This window comes from Macaca thibetana, chromosome 3 (genome assembly GCF_024542745.1).
Source record: "Macaca thibetana thibetana isolate TM-01 chromosome 3, ASM2454274v1, whole genome shotgun sequence".
Classification (NCBI taxonomy): domain Eukaryota; kingdom Metazoa; phylum Chordata; class Mammalia; order Primates; family Cercopithecidae; genus Macaca; species Macaca thibetana.
Genome location: NC_065580.1, coordinates 16,290,933 through 16,311,948, shown reverse-complemented (window position 1 = coordinate 16,311,948; position 21,016 = coordinate 16,290,933). Strand labels below are relative to the sequence as shown.

The 21,016-nt window shown below is 41.8% G+C and overlaps 1 protein-coding gene and 3 gene segments (V, D, J or C); all 4 read left to right on the top strand.

The window, feature by feature from the left end:
* The window catches only part of LOC126951110 (probable non-functional T cell receptor beta variable 7-3), a 632,711-nt gene that overhangs the window by 241,546 nt on the left and 370,149 nt on the right, over positions 1-21,016 (top strand).
* LOC126951109 (M1-specific T cell receptor beta chain-like) overlaps positions 1-21,016 on the top strand; it is a 418,381-nt gene that overhangs the window by 78,575 nt on the left and 318,790 nt on the right. The window lies entirely within an intron of this gene.
* LOC126951087 (T cell receptor beta variable 12-4-like) lies at positions 2,501-3,751 on the top strand. The segment is given in 2 exon segments: positions 2,501-2,793; positions 2,894-3,751. Coding segments are annotated over 2 exon segments (606 nt in total).
* On the top strand, positions 5,972-6,739 carry LOC126951101 (T cell receptor beta variable 12-4-like). The segment is given in 2 exon segments: positions 5,972-6,075; positions 6,176-6,739. Coding segments are annotated over 2 exon segments (474 nt in total).

Sequence of the window (21,016 nt, the reverse complement as noted above, 5' to 3'; positions counted from 1 at the left end):
TATTTCCTGTTTTCCTCCTGGTTCCCTAGAGAAAAGCTAGATTCTTTGGTGCGTTTTCAACGTGTGCCAAGATCAGTGGCGAACTTTCTCTTCCATGCAGGGCTAGCCTGCCGTTTGGAGGGGACAGAGAATGGTTAAATTCTGATTCAGCATCATGTTAGCCAGCCCATCGAGTTTCACATTGAGAACTGCTGCTTATCAGTATTAAACCCAGCATTATGTTTCCACCTTTCTGACCGCATTGTCAATGTCTCGGGTGTCTCTGTCCTACCCCATAGCACTAATATTATTCTCTGGCCTTCTAACACTAACTAATCATAATATTCTATATGCCCCGTACTCAGTGAAACAAAGCCCAAGTCCCTGTGTCTTGGCAAAAGACAGCACATTTGTGCTGTTCCAGCCTACTGGCCACTAGGAGGCACTGTGGCTTCGCTGTCATCCAGGGTCAACAGGGAGGAGCAGAGATTGCTCCCTGGAAAAAGATGGTTAAGGGTTACTCTGAGGTTGGACCTAGATTCAGGGAGTTGGTTTGCAGAGGTCTTGAATGATGGCTGGGAATAAAGGAATTAGTAACCGACCCTTCTTCCTCCATTGTAGAGGTGGGTTTTGCTTTAAATTGAGCTTTGAGTGGGGCTGAGTGACAGGTGTGCTTTGCAGTGCATATACCTCTGAGCTCGCTTAAGATGTGGGGGCACAAGAGCTGGGGTGGTGCAGAGCCCATGTTCTGAGCTGAGAAAATCAGAGAAGGAGTTCTTGTGTCAAAGGAGCCTTGGAAAGCCTGGCCCCAAATCAGCCAAGGCCAACCCTACCTGCTCTGTAGAAAGTAGAATAGCAAGAAATAGAGGTGCTACCCAGGACCACAGCAGAGGGACCCTCTCCCCAGGGAGGTGACAATCACAGTGATGCCACCAGTATATCCACATATGAGGCATAGTCCAGTGTGTCTCCTGGAAGAAGATGAGGCCTAGGCAGACATAAGAAGATGTTTTTGAATAGGCTTCCCTTGGCCTGATCTTAAATTCTTTCCATGTGATCATGCATCTGTCTCTACCTGTATTTTGTATCTGGCTTCTGCCTCTCACCCATCAGTCCCATGGCTACTAGAAGGTATTCAATTTCTATTGACACAAATTACCAATAACTTTATGGCTTACAATGACAAAAACTTATTATCTTACAGTTCTGCAGGTCAGAAGTCCAAATCTGGGCTAAAATCCAGGTATTGGCAGGGCTACATTCCTTCCCGAGGCTCTTGGGGAGAACTATCTTTCTCTTCTATTCAGCTTCTAGAGGCCACCAGCGTTCCTTGGCTCATGGCCCCATTCAATCTTCAAAGCCAACAGGGACTCTGCATCACTCTGAGGCTCACTCTTCATTCTCCCTCTTCCACATTTTAGGACCCTTGTGATTACATTGGGCCCACCTGGAAAATCCAGGCTCCCTATATTAAGGCCAGCTGATTAGCAAGCTTCATTCCATTTGGAACATTCCTTTCTCCCCTTGCCACATAATTTGACACACTCCCAGTTTCTGGGAATTAGACGTGGACATCTTTAAGAGCTCATCACGCTGCCTGCCATACTTGGTACCTGGTTACAGGAAGTAATAAGCAATTAACTTTTTGAAGACAGAATTATGGCCATAGTTTTATATACCGGATCCAAAGACCCTGCAAAAGGAAAGAGCCCACAGGGAAATAGCCCCTCCAGTAACACAAGCTAGTCTGCAAACTAATACCCTTTAACTTTGGGAAGTGCTTTCAACTGCAGGGGACTCAGAAGCATGCCTCTGTGCCAACAGCAAAAAATGTGCCCTTCTCTTTTGTTGGCAAGTAACTTAATTAACCAACCCAAAAAACAGATCTTTCTCTCAGCTTTCCATAATCTCTGAGAGGAAGTAGGTTTGGAGAAGTGGGGTTATGGGGAAAAGGCCAGGTGTTAATGATGAAAAAACATTGAACTTTTCTAGGGTAGTAATAAGATTCAATTCAAGAATAGAACATTTTAGCTGCAAATCTTCAAGAATAAGACAATCTTATCCTCTGTTTTATTGTGGGAATAGAGAATGTGAGAGGTTCCATTCCATGGGCCTTGGGAATTCAATACGGTTCAAGGACAAATAAACCCAGGTTTTTCACTGCAGGGAAGAGCTTCAAATATAATCATTTCTCAGGGCATCATCTCAGCTCCTGTATCCCTAACAATGCAGTTGACATGCATCTTCTCAGATGCCTACTCCTAACTCACTGATAATTGAAGTATGCATAAAGGAGTAGAAGCACCAAGCCACCAGTGAGAGGAATGAGAGAGTTTGCAGAGAAGCTCGCCTGCAGTAAGACAATGAGTTCATCTTTAAATACTTGGAGTCTGAGGTGCAGATGGATAAAGTTGGCAGGCTCCTATGTAAGGCATGTTATGGAAGGAGAAGGTGCTAGTCTGCAAATTGTTGACATTGGCAAGTATCAGAAGCATACCTCTGTGCCAAGAGCCAAAATATCAAAATAAATACCCAGGGAGCCTCTGCATGTGTGCATCTGTATCTCAGATCCATTAGAGTTGAGTTCAGTCCTGCCTGATTCATCTCCCAGAGATGCAGCCTCCTCTTAAAGAAGTTGGGGCTGGTGGCCCATTCAGTGATGTCACTGACAGATGCATCTTGTGGGGATAAAGTGTCACAACATTCATTTATTTGCTCATGCTCACAGAGGGCCTGGAATGTTCCACATCTGCTCTCACTCTGCCATGGGCTCCTGGACTCTCTGCTGTGTGTCCCTTTGTATCGTGGTAGCGAGTGAGTCTTCAGAATATTTACCATCATCACCCTGGCCTTCTGCATGGATGACTTCATATATTTTCCTTATTCTGATGCCCAATTCTGTCTTCTTTCATAGAGCACACAGATGCTGGAGTTATCCAGTCACCCCGGCATAAGGTGACAGAGATGGGAAAAGAAGTGACTCTGAGGTGCGAACCAATTTCAGGCCACAGGTCCCTTTTCTGGTACAGACAGACCATGATGCGGGGACTGGAGTTCCTGATTTACTTTAACAACAAGGATCCGATAGATGATTCAGGGATGCCCAAGGATCGATTCTCAGCTAAGATGCCTGAAGCATCATTCTCCACTCTGAAGATCCAGCCCTCAGAACCCAGGGACTCGGCTGTGTACTTCTGTGCCAGCAGTTTAGCCACAGCGCTGCAGAATCACCCCTTTCCTGTGCAGAAACCCCGGTGTTTCCCCTTCTCCTTCTACCTCCCAGCAGTCCTGGGCAAAGTCTTTTCTGTTCCTCCCTCCCCTGAGACAAAATGGTTTTGGGGTGTGACAAAGACAGAAAATGAGAAGGTATCAACATAGGAAACCTTAGGTTGGTTTGAGGATTACAAAATGGGTTTTTAGGATTCCTCAAAAATTCTCTCTGCTCAAAACACATAGGAGTAAGATAAACCTTGGCTACCCACACTGGAGATTTCCCTGCCTTCCTGCATTTGCCATCCCATGAGAATGGTGGGAGCTCCTGAGAAAGGTTGCATTTTCTAAACTATGAGGCCGTCTTCATTCTCTCCTAAGTTGCAAACAGAAATTTCCCTCACACATTTTCTAGATTGTAAAAGAAAGTTCGTTACTATGATTGTGGACATTCCTTTATAATGCCAATTTCAAATTTACGTTTACTTAGGGATTTTTCACTACTCCTAAAGAGTGTCTCAAATGTGGCTAGAGCACGCAGGTTGGTACATTAGATGTAAGTTATCTGGCCTGGAATCTAAGGATCCATTTGTCTCTATTCTGCATAAAAGAGCCAGGTGCTGGCTAAAGGCTGTGCACAGTCAGACAGCACTAATGAGGCCTCCTGGTGAGGACCCACACTGGGGTATCTAAAAGCAGACAAGCATGTCCAGTCTTCTGTTGTCCTGTTTCCTTTCTGATTACACGTCCTTAACACACAAATTTACATTTTTCTTATTTATATGAGAAGTTTCTATACAATACCTGCAATCCATTCTGAGTGGTTATAATTTCTCTTTGATATTCATATTTAATATTGATTCCTTCTAAATCACTATCATGGTATCATTGACAATTGAGGCAACAGATCCCTGTATTTTGAGTGCCCAAGGCAATTGAGGTTTGTTGGAGTTCTGCCGTAAGCCAAATTCCATTTCATCATTCTCTTATTTTTTTTTTTTTTTACATACAGGGGTCCTGACACTCAAGATGGAAATAGGGCAGAATTCCTCTTGGGTGCTTCCAGATTACTTTCCTTTCTCCTTTTCTAAAGCCCAGTTGCATTATAGACTTCCTTTAGCCTGATTTGAAATTCATTCCATGTGATCATGCATCTGTCTCTACCTATATCTTGTATCTGGCTTCTGTCTCTCACCCATCAGTTCCATTGCTACTAGAAGGTACTCAATTTCTATTGACACAAATTACCATTAACTTGGTGGCTTACAACAACTAAAAGCAATTATCTTACAGTTCTGCAGGTCAGAAGTCCAAAACCAGGCTAAAATCCAGGTGTTGGCAGGACTGCATTCCTTCCCGAGGCTCTAGGGGAGAACTGTTTTTCTCTCCTTTTCAACTTCTAGAGGCCACCAGCATTCCTTGGCTCATGGCCCCATTCAATCTTCAAAGCCAACAGGGACTGGCTGAGCCTTTGCTCACTCTGTGTCACTCTGAGGCTCACTCTTCATTCTCCCTCTTCCACATTTTAGGACCCTTGTGATTACATTGGGCCCACCTGGAAAATCCAGGACACACTCCCTATATTAAGGCCAGCTGATTAGCAAGCTTCATTCCGTTTGGAACATTCCTTCCTCCCCTTGCCACATAATTTGACACATCCCAGTTTCTGGGAATTAGACGAGGACATCTTTAAGAGGTCATCACGCTGCCTGCCATACTTGGTACCTGGTTACAGGAAGTAATAAGCAATTAACTTTTTGAAGACAGAATTATGCCCATAGTTTTATATACCGGATCCAAAGACCCTGCAAAAGGAAAGAGCCCACAGGGAAATAGCCCCTCCAGTAACACAAGTTAGTCTGCAAACTAATGCCCTTTAACTTTGGGAAGTGCTTTCAACTGCAGGGGACTCAGAAGCATGCCTCTGTGCCAACAGCAAAAAATGTGCCCTTCTCTTTTGTTGGCAAGTAACTTAATTAACCAAACCAAAAAACAGATCTTTCTCTCAGCTTTCCATAATCTCTGAGAGGAAGTAGGTTTGCAGAAGTGGGGTTATGGGGAAAAGGTCAGGTGTTAATGATGAAAAAACATTGAACTTTTCTAGGGGTAATAATAAGATTTAATTCAAGAATAGAACATTTTAGCTGCAAGTCTTCAAGAATAAGACAATTTTACCCCCCATTTAATTGTGGGAATAGAGAATGTGAGAGAGGTTCCATTCCATGGGCCTTGGGAATTCAACACGGTTCAAGGATAAATAAACCCATGTTTTTCACTGCAGAGAAGAGCTTCAAATGTAATCAGTTCTCAGGGCATCATCTCAGCTTCTGTATCCCTAACAATGCAGTTGACATGCATCTTCTCAGATGCCTAACTCCTAACTCACTGATGGATAATTGAAGTACGCATAAAGGAGTAGAAGCACCAAGCCACCAGTGAGAGGAATGAGAGAGTTTGCAGAGAAGCTCGCCTGCAGTAAGACAATGAGTTCATCTTTAAATACTTGGAGTCTGAGGTGCAGACGGATAAAGTTGGCAGGCTCCTACGTAAGGCATGTTATGGAGAAGGTGCTATGAATTGTTAATATCAAAATAAATACCCAGGGAGCCTCTGCATGTGTGCATCTGTATCTCAGATCCATTAGAGTTGAGTTCAGTCCTGCCTGATTCATCTCCCAGAGATGCAGCCTCCTCTTAAAGAAGTTGCCGCTGGTGGCCCATTCAGTGATGTCACTGACAGATGCATCCTGTGGGGATAAAGTGTCACAAAATTCATCTCTTTGCTCATGCTCACAGAGGGCCTGGTCTGGAATATTCCACATCTGCTCTCACTCTGCCATGGGCTCCTGGACTCTCTGCTGTGTGTCCCTTTGTATCGTGGTAGCGAGTGAGTCTTCAGAATATTTACCATCGTCACACTGGGCTCCTGCATGGATGATGTCTTATATTTTCTTTATTCTGTCCCCCAATTCTTCCTTCTTTCACAGAGCACACAGATGCTGGAGTTATCCAGTCACCCCGGCATGAGGTGACAGAGATGGGAAAAGAAGTGACTCTGAGATGCGAACCAATTTCAGGCCATACCTACCTCTTCTGGTACAGACAGACCATGATGCGGGGACTGGAGTTCCTGATTTACTTTAATAACAAGGATCCGATAGATGATTCAGGGATGCCCAAGGATCGATTCTCAGCTAAGATGCCTGAAGCATCATTCTCCACTCTGAAGATCCAGCCCTCAGAACCCAGGGACTCGGCTGTGTACTTCTGTGCCAGCAGTTTAGCCACAGCGCTGCAGAATCACCCCTTTCCTGTGCAGAAACCCTGGTGTTTCCCCTTCTCCTTCTACCTTCCAGCAGTCCTGGGCAAAGTCTTTTCTGTTCCTCCCTCTCCTGAGAAAAAAGTGGTTTGAGGGTCTGACAAAGAGAGTAAATGAGACGGTATCAACATAGGAAACGTTAGGTTGGTTTGAGGATTATGAGATGGGTTTTGAGGATTCCTCAGATATTCTCTCTGCTCAAAACACACAGGAGTAAGATAAACCTTGGCTACCCACACTGGAGATTTCCCCGTCCTCCTGCATTTGCCATCCCATGCGAATGGTGGGAGCTCCCAAGAAAGGCTACGTTTTCTGAACTACGCTTTCCCCTTCATTCTCTCCTAACTCTAAGTTGCAAACAGAAATTTCCTTCACAAGTTTTCTAGATTGTAAAAGAAAGTTCTTTACTACGGGTGTGGACATTCCTTCTTAATGCCAATTTCAACTTTATGTTTATTAAGGGATTTTTCATTACTCCTAAAGAGTGTCTCAAATGTGGCTAGAACAAGCAGGTTAGTTCACTAAATGTAAGCTACCTGGCCTGGAATCTAAGGATCCAGTTATCTCTATTCTGCATAAGAAGAGCCAGGTGCTGGCTAAACACTGTGCACACTCACAGAGCACTGATGAGGCCTCCTGGTAAGGACCCATACTGGGGTATCTCAAAGCAGACAGACATGTCCAGTCTTCTGTTGCCCTGTTTCCTCCCTGATTATATGTCATTAACACAAAAATTTACATTTTTCTTCTTATGTATATGAGAAGTTTCTATATAATACCTGCAATCCATTCTGACTGGTTATAATTTCTCTGATATTCATATTTATATACTGATTCCTTCTAAATCCCTATCATGATATCATTGACAACTGAGGCGGAAGATCCCTGTATTTTGAGTGCCCAAGGCAATTGAGGTTTGTTGGAGTTCTGCCATAAGCCAAATTCCACTTTGTCATTCTTCTATTTTTTTTTTTTTGGACGTATAGAGGTCCTGACTTTCAAGACGAAAATAGTGCAGAATTCCTCCCTGCTGCTTCCAGATCATTTTGTCCCTCCTACTTTAAAGCCCTGCTGCTTTATACATGTTACTTTATAATAATACCCCTTCTCGTTGTACTTACTTTATTACCTTCAGAAATTTTCTTATTCAGTCCTTCTGCCTGGTACTAATCCAGTCATCTTTCTTAATACTATTCATCACATAGACAATTTATTCACTCGCAAGGCTTCTAAGTTTCTCAACCTCCTATACTCTGAGTCTTTTTCCCCTCCAGTCCTTTTCAGACTTACTTCCGTGATTATAGACCATTTAAGGAACAACAGAGATCTTTCAATATTTCTATTTAAATTATCCTATCGTTCTACCACTACCTACCTTCTGTTTATCTCAGTAACTCCTACAATTCTTCTATTTCTCTGACCTCTCCAGTTCATGGAGCCTAAAACTTTTATTATTTTTTAAATTTATTTTGGTCTTTCTAGGATGTTATTTATTAAAAATAGATTATCTGTCCCTCCCCTAACCCCTCCTGGCAAAATGGCCTTTCCCAACATCTTTTTGCGCATGGATAACAGGTCTTGAGGATGCAGATGTGGCATCCTACCTAAACTACAGGCTCAGGCTTTTCTGGGACAGTGGGGCAGCAGCTCTGCTGGCGCCAAGGGTGGAACAGCACAAGATGACATCAGCAAACCCTGGTGCACCTAACCGTGGGCTGCCATGGAGGCTGGAACGGACTGGAGTTCCTCCTGTTCCAGGCCTCAGGAGACAAAGTCCACAAAGAGAGACCCAGCGGCCCAGCAGCAGCCCCCTGAGAGCCCACAACTTTTAAACTCTTACGCTTTAATTCTTGCATTCTTTTAATTATGTTTTGAGATTTAAGACTATAATATCAACCCCAATTAGATCCAACTCCCTGTAGGTTCCTATGAATGGCAGAGTTGGGAGGGGCACTAAAAATCCCTGTGGGGACTCATTCGATTTATCTTCTATAGTTGTCATAGCCTCCTCTTAGGTTCCTCTACTTCTAACCTTGGCCTCCCTCATTCTAGCCACCAACCCGGAGTCTACTCTCAACATAGAAGTCAGAGTGATCCTTTAGGTTAGATGCTGTCACTCTTCCTCTAAACCATACAGTAGCTTCCTATTTCACTCAGAGAAAAACCTACAGCCTACATAGGCCTACAAGGTCCTAGGTGATCCCCCTCCCTGTTACATTTCTTGCCTCCTCTCTGTTCCTCTTTCCCTTGCTTATTTTTTCACAACACATTGGCCTTCTGGCCATTCCTCGAATACGCAAGGCACACTTCTGCCTTAGAACCTTTGCTCAAGCTATTCCCTTTGCTTGGAACATCCTTCTCCCAAGTATCCCAGTTGGGCCTGCAAGAAGCCTGAATCATTCTACCAGTGATGCAATCATTTTCCTAAAACCACTTTTCAATTTTTATACATTCAACGAGTCTCCATTGTTCACTAGATAAAAATTTCACTTCGAGAGGGCATTTGAATTTTTAAACATTTGGACCATATCTTATTTTTGACTACTGAGTAAGATAAATGTTACTTTATCAAGTGTACTTCACACCCTTACAAAACAGTCTTACACAATTTAATGCCTGTTCATACATTTGCTCTTGTAATTTCTGCTACCTTCTTCATACTGTTCAATACTTCTAATCACTCAAGACACAATTGAATGCTTTCTTCCTCTATGAAGCAGGAAATGGTTCCATTTACTCTATTTTCACAGTGGGGTAAAATAGATACACATTTTAGGAACAAAACAACCATGCAGATTATAGAAATTAAACTATTTTTTACATACTTTTGAAGGTGAGGATGTTCAGAAGCTCAAATATGGTTAAGCTATATTTTGCTTCTATTTAAGTCCATATTCCCCACCACTTGAAATCTTCCAAGAGAGATTTCCCTCATTCAAATTAAAAGCATTTTGATACAAGAGTGGGGCAGGGAAGTACTCGGTAGAAAAGGGCGCAGTCCCTGATGAGGGCTCCATCCTAGGGCCTGTGCCCACCGACCTAAATGAGGACAGGGGTTTCTGTTTTTGCACTCAAAAAGTTGCCTTTTGGCCCGCCACGCCCCCCATGCTGTGCCCATATAAACCTGAGACCTTCAGCGGACACAGACACGAGGCTGGACGTCGAGAGGAGCAGAAGAATACACCAACAGACACCGGCAGATCAGCGATGGCGGAAGGACACGAATGCCGAAGGGGAGTTTAGCCAGAGGTAGTCGGAGAAGAGTCCTGCCACTGGGCAGCCAACTGCGGGGGAAAACCACCTTTCCACTCCATCCCCCGACTTCCGGGTCCCCATCTATCTCACTGAGAGCCACTTCCACCACTCAATAAAACCTTGCACTCAACCTTTCAACCCACATATGATCTGATTCTTCCAATACACTGGGCAAGAGCTCAGGCTGTCACATTGGCCCCCTGTCCTTGCAATAAGCAGAGGGTCTGTTGAGTTGACTAACACAAGCTGACTGCAGATGGCACAGCTGAAAGAGTGCACTGTAAGTCCTAGACGCTGCCACGGGGTGGGAGCCCGAAAGCACTCCCCACGGCCTCTGCACCTGCCCGTCTGCATGCTCCCCCTAGCGGTTTGAGCACCTGGGCACCAGTGAAGTGAGCCATACCCCTGTCACATGTCCTGCCAGTAGGATAAGGGAACGCTCGGGTTTTAACTTAATGTGTAAAAGACCTTGTTAAGAGGATGAAAATGAAGCCACAGCAATGGGTAAAACATTTATAAACTACATATCCAACAAAGGAATATTATGACTTTTTCAAGATTTGCAGAACTGTCTATTTAACACATAGACTCATGAGCAATAAAAAATGATTATTACTTTAACCAGTGAGATTTGAGTGAGGGTTGTTATAAAGCATTGCTGTGCAGGTGTCAACTGATATACTCTATATTGCAATATCTATTTCTTAAAATTGTTCTAGCCATAATCCCATAGACCATTACTAATTCCAAGCTTTGTTTTTTTTTTTTTTTGAGACGGAGTCTCGCTGTGTCGCCCAGGCTGGAGTGCAGTGGCCGGATCTCAGCTCACTGCAACCAAGCTTGTTCTTTTTAGGAAGAGTGTTGCTCAACTTTGATGTCTTTCTTCTGTTTTCTATTTTGATTTACACATGAACATAGTTCCCAGCAGCTTTTAAACCTCCAGAAGCCCTTAACATTTCTGTTTCCGAAAAATATCTTTTCTTGTTTTCAGCATTTTTTATTGTTTTGTACGGGAAGGTACTCAGTTTACCATGTTGAATTAGTAATTCTTTAAACATTTTTGCAGTTCCAGTAATTAGAGATATTACTGCATTAGGCATTGAAGATACCATGGTCTTTGCAGTTCCTGCTTGCATATCAAGTCCTGTGAACTATTTCTGGTGTCTCTGAGTCACTTCCCAGTGTGGTCGTTGGCTTTTACTGAGTCTGATTCACCACCGACCTTTACTGAGGCTGATTCACCAACCCCTTGGTCATTCTTGGACACATAAGCACAAATACAACAGTGTCCTTTCCCAAAATATGTAATACGCAGGGAAAATTACTTTCATGTAAAATAGACATGTCCTTTTAATATTACCAGTAGATCATTCTAATTATGGACTAGTAACATCCAACAGACTTATTTGGGTTTAGTGACAGACCTATTACTGTGTTCGCTCCTCAATTCAAACACAGAATGTGTATTTTACATATTGTGTAGCTTCAAGTTTTGGGGTTCTCATTCAAATACTTAGCTATACAATGGCAGCTACTTTTGTCTGGATATTTTCTCAAATCCTGGATGATTACAAACTTCTCCTTCACTGGTGAAATTTTTTTAATGCAGGGTCAAACCTGATATTAAGTCTCCCAGAGAGTAAGAAGACAACTATTCAGGGTCTACAAGATGACCATTTAGAAGCAGCTGTGGTCCGTGGTGCTCATGGAGAGGAATGAAATGGGGTGATTGAATTTAGCACTGTCAATTGAAATATTCAGGTTCTCACACTGGGATTGACTAGGCAAACAACTTGACCCACAGAGAAAAAAGAAAAGCAGAGTGTCGGGGGCACGACAGCCCACTGGGAGCAGCACACAGCCAAAGGAACCCCCACCCCAGCCAAGGCAAGCAGTGAGTGATTGTGTGGCCCTGCCCAGGAAACCATGCTTCTTCCACAGATCTTTGCAACCCATGGATCAGGAGATCCCCTCACAAGCCCAGAACAACAGGGTCTTGGATCCAGTACACAGAGCTGTGTAAAGTTTTAGCAGAGCAGCTGCTCCGGCACACACAGAGACCCAGGAGTTTTACACATTTCAGCCCCAGGATCCCAGGCAAGGCGGGAAATCTGTCCACATATAACCCTAGAAAGGGGGCTGACTCCAGGGAGCCAAGGAGCATCATCCTGCAGGCCCCACTTCCACAGCACCTCACAAGTTAAGACCCACTGGCTTGGAATTCCAGACAGCCAATGGCAACAGGCTAGAATCTGCCTGAGATAAGTCTGAATTCCTGGGGAAAGGGGGTGGCCACCAACTCTGCAGTCCAGTAGACTTAGCTGTTTGAGCCTGCCAGCTTTGGAGAATACAAATGGTCTGGATGAGGAAAGGTCCCGCATAATGCAGCACAGCTGCCTTGCCAGAAGATCATGGCCAGACTGCTTCTTTAAGCAGAACCTTGATCCATTCCTTCTCAGTGGGCATGACCTCCCTGTGTAGGCTTCAGCCATTCTACCCAGGGTTCTACATTGAGAGCTCTGATCTCTCCCCGGGATGGAGCTCCTGGCAGGGAGGGGCAGCCTCCATCTCCACAGTTCACTCAACTCAGGCCTTCTAGCCTGTTGGCTTTGTAGAATCCAAATGGTCTGGATGAGAAAGACTCCCCATAATGCAGCACATCTGCTCTACCAAAAAGCAGATAAACTGCTTCTTTAATCAGTTCCCTGATCCTGTTCATCCCAACTGGGTGAGACCTCCCAACAGGGTCTCCAGCCATCTCCTACAGGTGTGTTCTGGCCAGCAACAGGTCAGTACCCCCCTGGAATGGAGCTTCCAGAGGAAGAAGCTGGCTGCCATCTTTGCTGTTTCACAGCCTCCACTGATGATACCTCCAGTATGGGAAAAACCAAAGCAGCTAAGGTCTGAAGTGGACTTCCAGCAAACCACAGCAGCCCTACAATAAAGTGGCCTGACTATTAAAAGAAAAACAAACAAACAGAAAACAACAAAGTACAGTATCGGTGAAAAGGACCCTGCAAAATCCAAGGTCAAAGGTCAGCAACCTCAAAGATTGAAGGTAGATAAGCCCACAAAAATGAGAAAGAATCAACACAAAAATGTTGAAAACTTAAAAAGCAGGATGCCTCTTCTCCTCCAAATGACTATAACACCTCTCCAGCAAGGGCACAGAATTGGGCTGAGGCTGAAATAGCTAGATTGACAGAAGTAGGGTTCAGAAGGTGGTAATAATGAACTTTGCTGAGATAAAGAAGCATGTTGTAACCCAATGCAAAGAAGCTAAGAATCATGATAATACAGGAGCTGACAGCCAGAATAACCAGTTTACAGAGGAACATAATCCACCTGATGGAGCTGAAAAATACAACACAAGAACTTCACAATGCAATTACAAGTATCAGAGGGAGAACAGACCAAGTGGAAGAAGGAATCTCAGAGTTTGAACACTATCTTTCTTAAATAAGAGGGGCAGACAAGAATAGAGGGAAAAGAATGAACAACACCCCCAAGAAATATGGGATTATATAAAGAGACTGACCCATGACTGATTGGGGTACCTAAAAGAGATAAGGATAATGGAGCCAAATTGGAAAACACACTTCAGGATATGATACAGAAGATCTTTCCCAGCCTAGCAAGACACACCAACATTCAAATTCAGGAAATGCAGAGAACCCCCATAAGATACACCATGAGAAGATAAACCCCAAGACACATAATCATTGGATTCTCCAAGGTTGAAATGAAAAAAAAATGTTAAGGGCAGCCAGAGAGAATGACCAGGCCACCTACAAAGGGAAGCCTATCAGACTAACAGCAGACCCGTCTGTGGAAACCTTATAAAGTTAGAGTGGTTGGAAGCTATTCTTTAACATTTTTAAAGAATCTCCAACCCAGAATTTCGTATCTGACCAAACTAAGCTTCATAAGTGAAGAAGAAATACGATCCTTTTCAGACAAGCAAACACTTAGGAAATTTGTCACCACCAGGACTGCCTTGCAAAAGCTCCTCTAGGAAGCACTAAATATGAAAAGATAAAAACCATTACCAGCCACTAAAAAACACAATGAAGTACACAAACCAGTGACACTATGAAGCAACCACATAAACAAGTCTGTGAAATAATCAGCTAGCATAGTAATGACAGGATCCAACTTACATATAACAATACTAACTTTTAAGTGTAAATGGGCTAAATGCCCAATTAAAAGACACAGAATGGCAAGCTGAATAAAGAACCAAGACTCACTGATATGCTGTCTTCAGGAGACACATCTCACATGCCAAGACAAACATAGGCTCAAAATAAAGGGATGGAGGAAATTTTACCAACCAAATGGAAAACAGAAAAAAGCAGGGGTTGCAATCTTAGTTTCTGACAAAACAAACTTTAAACCAACAGAGAATAAAAAAGACAAAGAAGGGCATTACATGATGGTAAAGGGTTCAATTCAACAGGAAGAGTTAACTATCCTAAATATATATGTACCCAATACAGGAGCACCCAGATTCATAAAGCAAGTTTTTAAAGACCTACAAAGGGAGACTGGACTCCCACACAATAATAGTGGGAGACTTTAACACCCTACTGACAGTATTAGAAACATCATTGAGACCAAAAATTAACAAATATATTCAGGACCCAAATTTAGCTCTGGATTAAGTGGAACTGATAGATATCCATAGAACTCTTCACCTGAAAACATCAGAATATACACTCTTCTCATCATCATATGGCTCTTACTCAAATTGATCACATATTTGGAAGTAAAACACTCCTCAGCAAATGCAAAAAAAAAAAAAAAAAAAAAAAACTGAAATCATGACAGTCTCTCAGATCACAGTTCAATCAAATTAGAACTCAAGATCAAGAAATTCACTTAAACCACACAACTACATGGAAATTGAACAACCTGCTCCCGAATGACTGTTGGGTAAATAACAAAATTAAGGCAGAAATCAAGAAGTTCTTTGAAACTAATGAGAAAAAAGAGGCAATGTACCAGAATCTCTGGTACAGATAAATCAGTTTTAAGAGGGAAATGTATTGCACTAAAAGCCCACTACAAACCTCTGCTCAAAGAAATGAGAGAAGACACAAACAAATGAAGAAACATTCCATGTTCATGGGTAAGAAGAATCAACATTGTGAAAATGGCCATACTGTGCAAAGTAACTTATAGATTCAATGCTATTCCCATTAAACTACCATTGACATTCTTCACAGAATTGGGAAAAAAAAAACTATTTTAAAATTCATATGGAACCAAAAAAGAGCCTGAATAGACAAGACGATTATAATCAAAAAGAACAAAACTAGAGGAATCATACTACCAGACTTCAAACTATACTTTAAGGCTACAATAACCAAAACAGAATGGTGCTGGTACAAGAGCAGACACATAGACCAATGGAACAGAATAGAGAACTCAGAAATAATATTACATACCTACAACCATCTGATCTTCAACAAACCTGGCAAAACAAGCAATGGGGAAAAGACTTCCTATTTACTAAATGGTGCTGGGAAAGCTGGCTAGCCAAATGCAGAAAATTGAAAATGGACTCCTTCCCTACACCATAAACAAAAATTAACTCAAGATGGATTAAAGACTTACATGTAAAACCCAAAACTATGAACACCCTAGAACAAAATGTAGGCAATCCCATTTAGGACATAGGCACAGGCAAAGATTTAATGATGAACATGCCAAAAGCAATTGCAACAAAAGCAAAAATCGACAAATGCAATCTAATTAAACAAAAGAGATTCTGCATAGCAAAATAAACTATCATCAGAGTAAACAGACCCCTGTACAATGGGAGAAACGTTTTTTGCAATCTATCTATCTCACAAAGGTCAGATAGATAATCCAGAGTCTGCAAGGAACTTAAACAAATTTACAATAAAAAAAACCCCAGACAACCACATTAAAAAGTGGGCAGAAGGATGTGAACAGACACTTCTCAAAACAAGACATACATGTGGCCAAGAAACATTTAAAAAATAGCTCAACATCACTGATCATTAGAGAGATGCAAATCAAATCACAATGAGATTCCATTTCATGCCAGCCAGAATGGCTATTATTAAAAAGTCAAAAAATAACAGACACTGGCAAGGTTGCAGAGAAAAAGGAATACTTTTACACTGTTGTGGGAGTATAAATGACTTAAACCATTGTAGAAGACAGTGTGGCGACTCCTCAAAGACCTAGAGGCAGAAATACCATTTGACCCAGCAATTCTATTATGGGGTATATACCCAAAGGAATATAAATCATTCCATTATAAAGATACATGCATGTGTATGTTCATTGCAGCACTAGTCACTATAGCAAAGACATGGAATCAACCTAAATGCCCATCAGCGATAGACTGGATAAAGAAAGTGTGGTGCATACAACATGAAATTATATGTTGGCATAAAAAGAAATGAGATCATGTCCTTTGCAGGGACATGGATAGAGTTGGAAGCCATTATCCTCAGCAAACTAATGGGAACAGAAACCCAAACACTGCATGTTCTCACTTACAAGAGGGAGCTAAATGGTAAGAACACATGGACAGATCCCAGGGGACAAGACACACTAGGGCCTGTCAGAAGGGGGTTAGTGGGAGGGAGAGCATGAGCAAGAAAAGCTAATGAATGCTAGGTTAGTACCTGGGTGATGGGATGATCTGTGCAGCAAACCACCATAGCACACATTTACCTATGTAACAAACCTGCACTTCCTGCACAGGTACCCCGGAACTTAAAATAAAAGTCGAAGGAAAAAAAAAAAAAGATAACCATTCAAATTGCCTCATCAGATGGATTGTTATGGGAGAATGTATATTTCCAAGACTCTTGAAATTAAAGAGAGTGAGCTATCAGAAACAGTGAACTCCTAGACAGAAATACTTTAGAGTATGTGATAGTAAGCACACCTGTCAAAGCTCTCTCTGTTGAAGAAAATGTAATGAGGAGGACTCTCTGAAAGAAATTAGAGCACATATACACAACGATTCAAAATCAATGAACATTATTATTACAAAACCTGAGAGTATAATTAAAAGAATGCCTGTGCTTGGAATACTTGTCACAGATAATTTTAACTTGCTAAGAAAAATGGATGAGACACTACAGTGTTTTGAAGTGATACTTCCTTCTGATGATCAGAACAGGCGCAAAGGAAGAATATTTAAAATTGAAAGCTCTTATATAATTCTTACTGTGTTTTGGGCACTTCAAGTAGATTCATTTTCCAAGTAGAAAATATTCAGCATCTACTTAGAATGCCTTATTTTATAGAAGAATAAACTGAAGCAGAGAGAAGATACATACTTTTCTTCACATCACATGGCTAGTAAATGGAGGAAAGGGGGATTCAAACACAAGAATTTGGGGACGGGATTCCTTTTAACCATTTATAAACTATTATAACTAAAATTTGAAATATAAGTTCATTAAAATGGAAGAGGAAAAAGACTTCCTCAGGAATAGTTCTAACTTCTTAGAAGACTTACACTTCTTATATGAAAGAAAGAGGAGGTTCTCGGCCGGGTGTGGTGGCTCACACCTGTAATCTCTGCACTCTGGGAATCTGAGGCAAGTGGATCACTTGAGCTCAGGAGTTTGAGACCAGCCAGGGCAACATGGTGAAACCCCATTGCTACTAAAAATACAAAAAATTAGCTGGGGATTGGTGGTGCATGCCTGTGGTCCCAGCTACTCGGGAGGCTGATGTGGGAAAATCACTTGAGCCTGGGAGGCAGGGGTTACAGTAGCGAAGATCATGCTACTACACTCTAGCCTAGGTGACAGAGTGAGACCTCACCCCCAATTTTAAAAAGAAAGGAAGGAAGGAAGGAAAGAAGGAAAGAAGGAAGGAAGGAAGGAAGGAAGGAAGGAAGGAAGGAAGGAAGGAAGGAAGGAAGGAAGGAGAGGTTCTCATATCTGGGAAAGATAAATTTTAGAGGGAAGAGGAAATGCACTCAGAGTCAACTGCTCTCAAAGGTTTATTAGAAGAGATTTATTTTAGTTGTTACTAAGGCAGGCAAGATAACTGGATGTAAAGAAGCCTCATGGAGGAAAAAAAAGATGCAGGATCTCAGAGGGGAGACTAGATAAACTTTTCACAGGAAGACAAGATTTGGGGATTTGTTAAGGAATGACTCAAAATCAACACTACATAAAGGGTTACATGCAATTTGGACATTTTTGAGAAGAGATGCCTTGAGACATCAATTGAAGACTCTCAAATTATGGGATTTTCAGCTCTAGCCTGTGCTTGAAAGGAGACTGCCTAATTATTTTTAAAATTATGATGCTTAGGAAAGTGTAAGAAAGGTGGAACATATTAAAGGAAAAGCAGGCAAACAAAAAATGAGAATACCTTTTAGATACAATTGCTCGACCAAGGAAATTAAAGATATTCAATATTTATCTTAATAGTGCTTGCTTTAGAGGACCCAGACATTGTTAATTGCACATCTCTCAATAGAGAAGATCACAGAGATCAAATCTAGAATATTTGGAAAGACTAGGGACAAGTGCAAACAAAAAATTTAAGAAGGAATTTAATTCTAGTGAATATTGCTAATACTACATGTGCTTGAGAAAGAACAGGACACATTTACAAAGCATTTCAAACTTCTAGAAATTCAGCTTAAGCTAGACCAGGCCCAATAGCTCACGCTTGTAATCCCAGCACTTTGGGAGGCTGAGGCAAGTGGGTCACCTGAGGTCAGGAGTTAGAGACTAGCCTGGCTAACATAGTGAAACCTTGCCTCTACGAAAAATACAAAAATTAGCTGGGCGTGATGGCATGAGCCTGTAATCCCAGCTACTCTGGGGGCTGAGACATGAGAATCACTTGAACCCGGAAGGTGGAAGCTGCACTGAGCCGAGATCATGCCACTGCACTCCAGCCTGGGCAACAAGAGCAAAATTCCACCTCAAAAAGAAAAGAAAAAATTAGCGAGCCAACTCTTTATTCAGTAGGGGATCCTGTCTATCTATATATTTTTCTTTAATTAATTATTATATTTATATAATTTTTTATATTTAATTTTTATTTATTTTATTTATTTTAATTTTTTTATTATAAATTTTTTTTATATAAATCTTTTATATTATTGGTATATTTTTCTTATAATTTGTATAATATTTTATAATTTTATAATTCTTTATATATTTATTAATTAGTATTATATTATTTTTTTTATTTTTTTATATTTTATTTATTTATTTTCTTTACCTGCTAAGGAAAAGGTAATGGAAGAGCATATTCGATTCGGCAGAATGCTAGCTAGCCCAACAAGCTGCAAAGCTCAACCCCTTCTTGACCAGAATCAAACCTCACATTTCTACTTCATTTGATCTGACATGAGTATTTTTCTCTCAGGTGTTTTGAGTCTCAGGTCAGAAAGAGTGGTTACCCCTGCACATGACCACTGTGCCAATGTAACACAACATGTATTACTTCGGGTCTTGACAAAGGGCTCATTGCTAGTGACTGTGTCCTTCTGGCTACCAGGAGACACTTCAGTGCCACAGCCACTCACTGACACTTTAGAGTTGCTGAGAGAATTGTCTGATTGTGAGAAACTAAGAAGCTCACGTTTGGTCCCTGGATCATGAGCCCTACCTGTTGAGCACTGAGAAAGCACTGGAAAGAGAAGGGAGGACCCAAAGATTTCTAAACTTGTGCAAATGGGCTAAGACCAGTAGTGAGGTTGGGATTTTACACACGTTCAGGATGGTTATCAGATAAAGAAGCCACTGATATACCACCAGTACAATGCAGTTCAAATTACAATAAAAAGTTATGGGATTTTTTTGGGTCAGAAAAGCATATAAGAGAAGAAGTAAAGAGTACACATGATTCCTATCACCTTTTATCCTCCAAACTAACTCTCATTAACACACAGAAATGTTTTCGTAGGGGGCACAAAGATAGACTGCAACAATCGTGGCCAATAGTATGGTAGAGAAGGACCCTGCCCTGTAATGTTCCACATGTTAATGTTACGTGAAAGGGGACAGGGTCATCTCTGTGACAGTATAGTCACGGAAGCCTCTTCCTGCTCAAATAAGTGGCCTTCATTAAAAGAAACACAGAAGAATCTTGTTTCATAAGCTAATGCCGATCATTGAGACAGCAACTATTTCAGGAACATGAGGGAAGCTGTTGGAATGGGCTTTCCTTTAAACCTAGCCAGTTTTTTTAAAAAAAATCCCTGTCCTAGAATATTGTGGCCTTGAATCGAAGTGTTTTCTATATGTTTGTGTTTTCATCTTCCTTCCTAAGACCTATATCTAGGCTCTGCCTTCTCCAACCACAAATCTCAGGATGCTATGGAGTCTGAAGACACTTGATTGCAGAGATAGCACAAGACCCCCACCCCCACCATCACCACACACACACACACACACAAATAAACACAGGACCAGAAAGGAGTGGTTACTGCTGATTCTCTAACATTACAAAAATATCACTGTTGTAACTTCTCACCCTGACGGTCATATGTTTCTCTGTCCCTTGACATACTCCCCCGTTTGGGGTGTTGGAGGAGAAATCTCTGTGCCAATAGCAGAGACATGGAGCTAGTGTGTCACATCCACTCTGTGAACAGAAAGCTTACTACTATCTATACTCTAAAAAGCAGGCCATTTTCTAGAGTTTCACCCCCTCACCAGAAAGGATTTATTTGTGGATATTGGTTGACTTACTATACCGAGAGACTCAAGTGTTAATCATTAAAGGAACGTGTTTGTGCTTTCTTAGAAGTAAGAGGAAGATCACATTTAACTGGAGAGTGCCTATTGTTGTTTTCAAGGAAGGTCAAAGCTCTCACCCCTGCTCAATCTTCACCTGTGCCCAAAGAATTAACATAATTTTGAACCTTACCCTGGAGAAGTGAAATGGGACCTTGTCCTCCAGAAATGCAGAAGACACTGTGTGTGGCTGGGGGAGTCACAGAGCACAAGAGTATCCACCTCCAGCCCTCACTGGGAATAAAATTAGGACAGTTCTGTCTCTTTCCAGGGCAGCCACCTTGTTCTCTGCATGAGGAGCATGGCAGTCCAGATGCTTCCAGGAGGGATCTGGGGCAAAGCTCTAACTAAGCAACACATTACTTTGATTTTGCGTGTCTGGCATATAGGGATGGCCGGTGAGGGGAACAATAAAATTCTTGATATTTCACAAGTAATTTATTGATGTCCAGAATTTGAGGTGCTGATGGCACACCTAAGTGGCAATATGC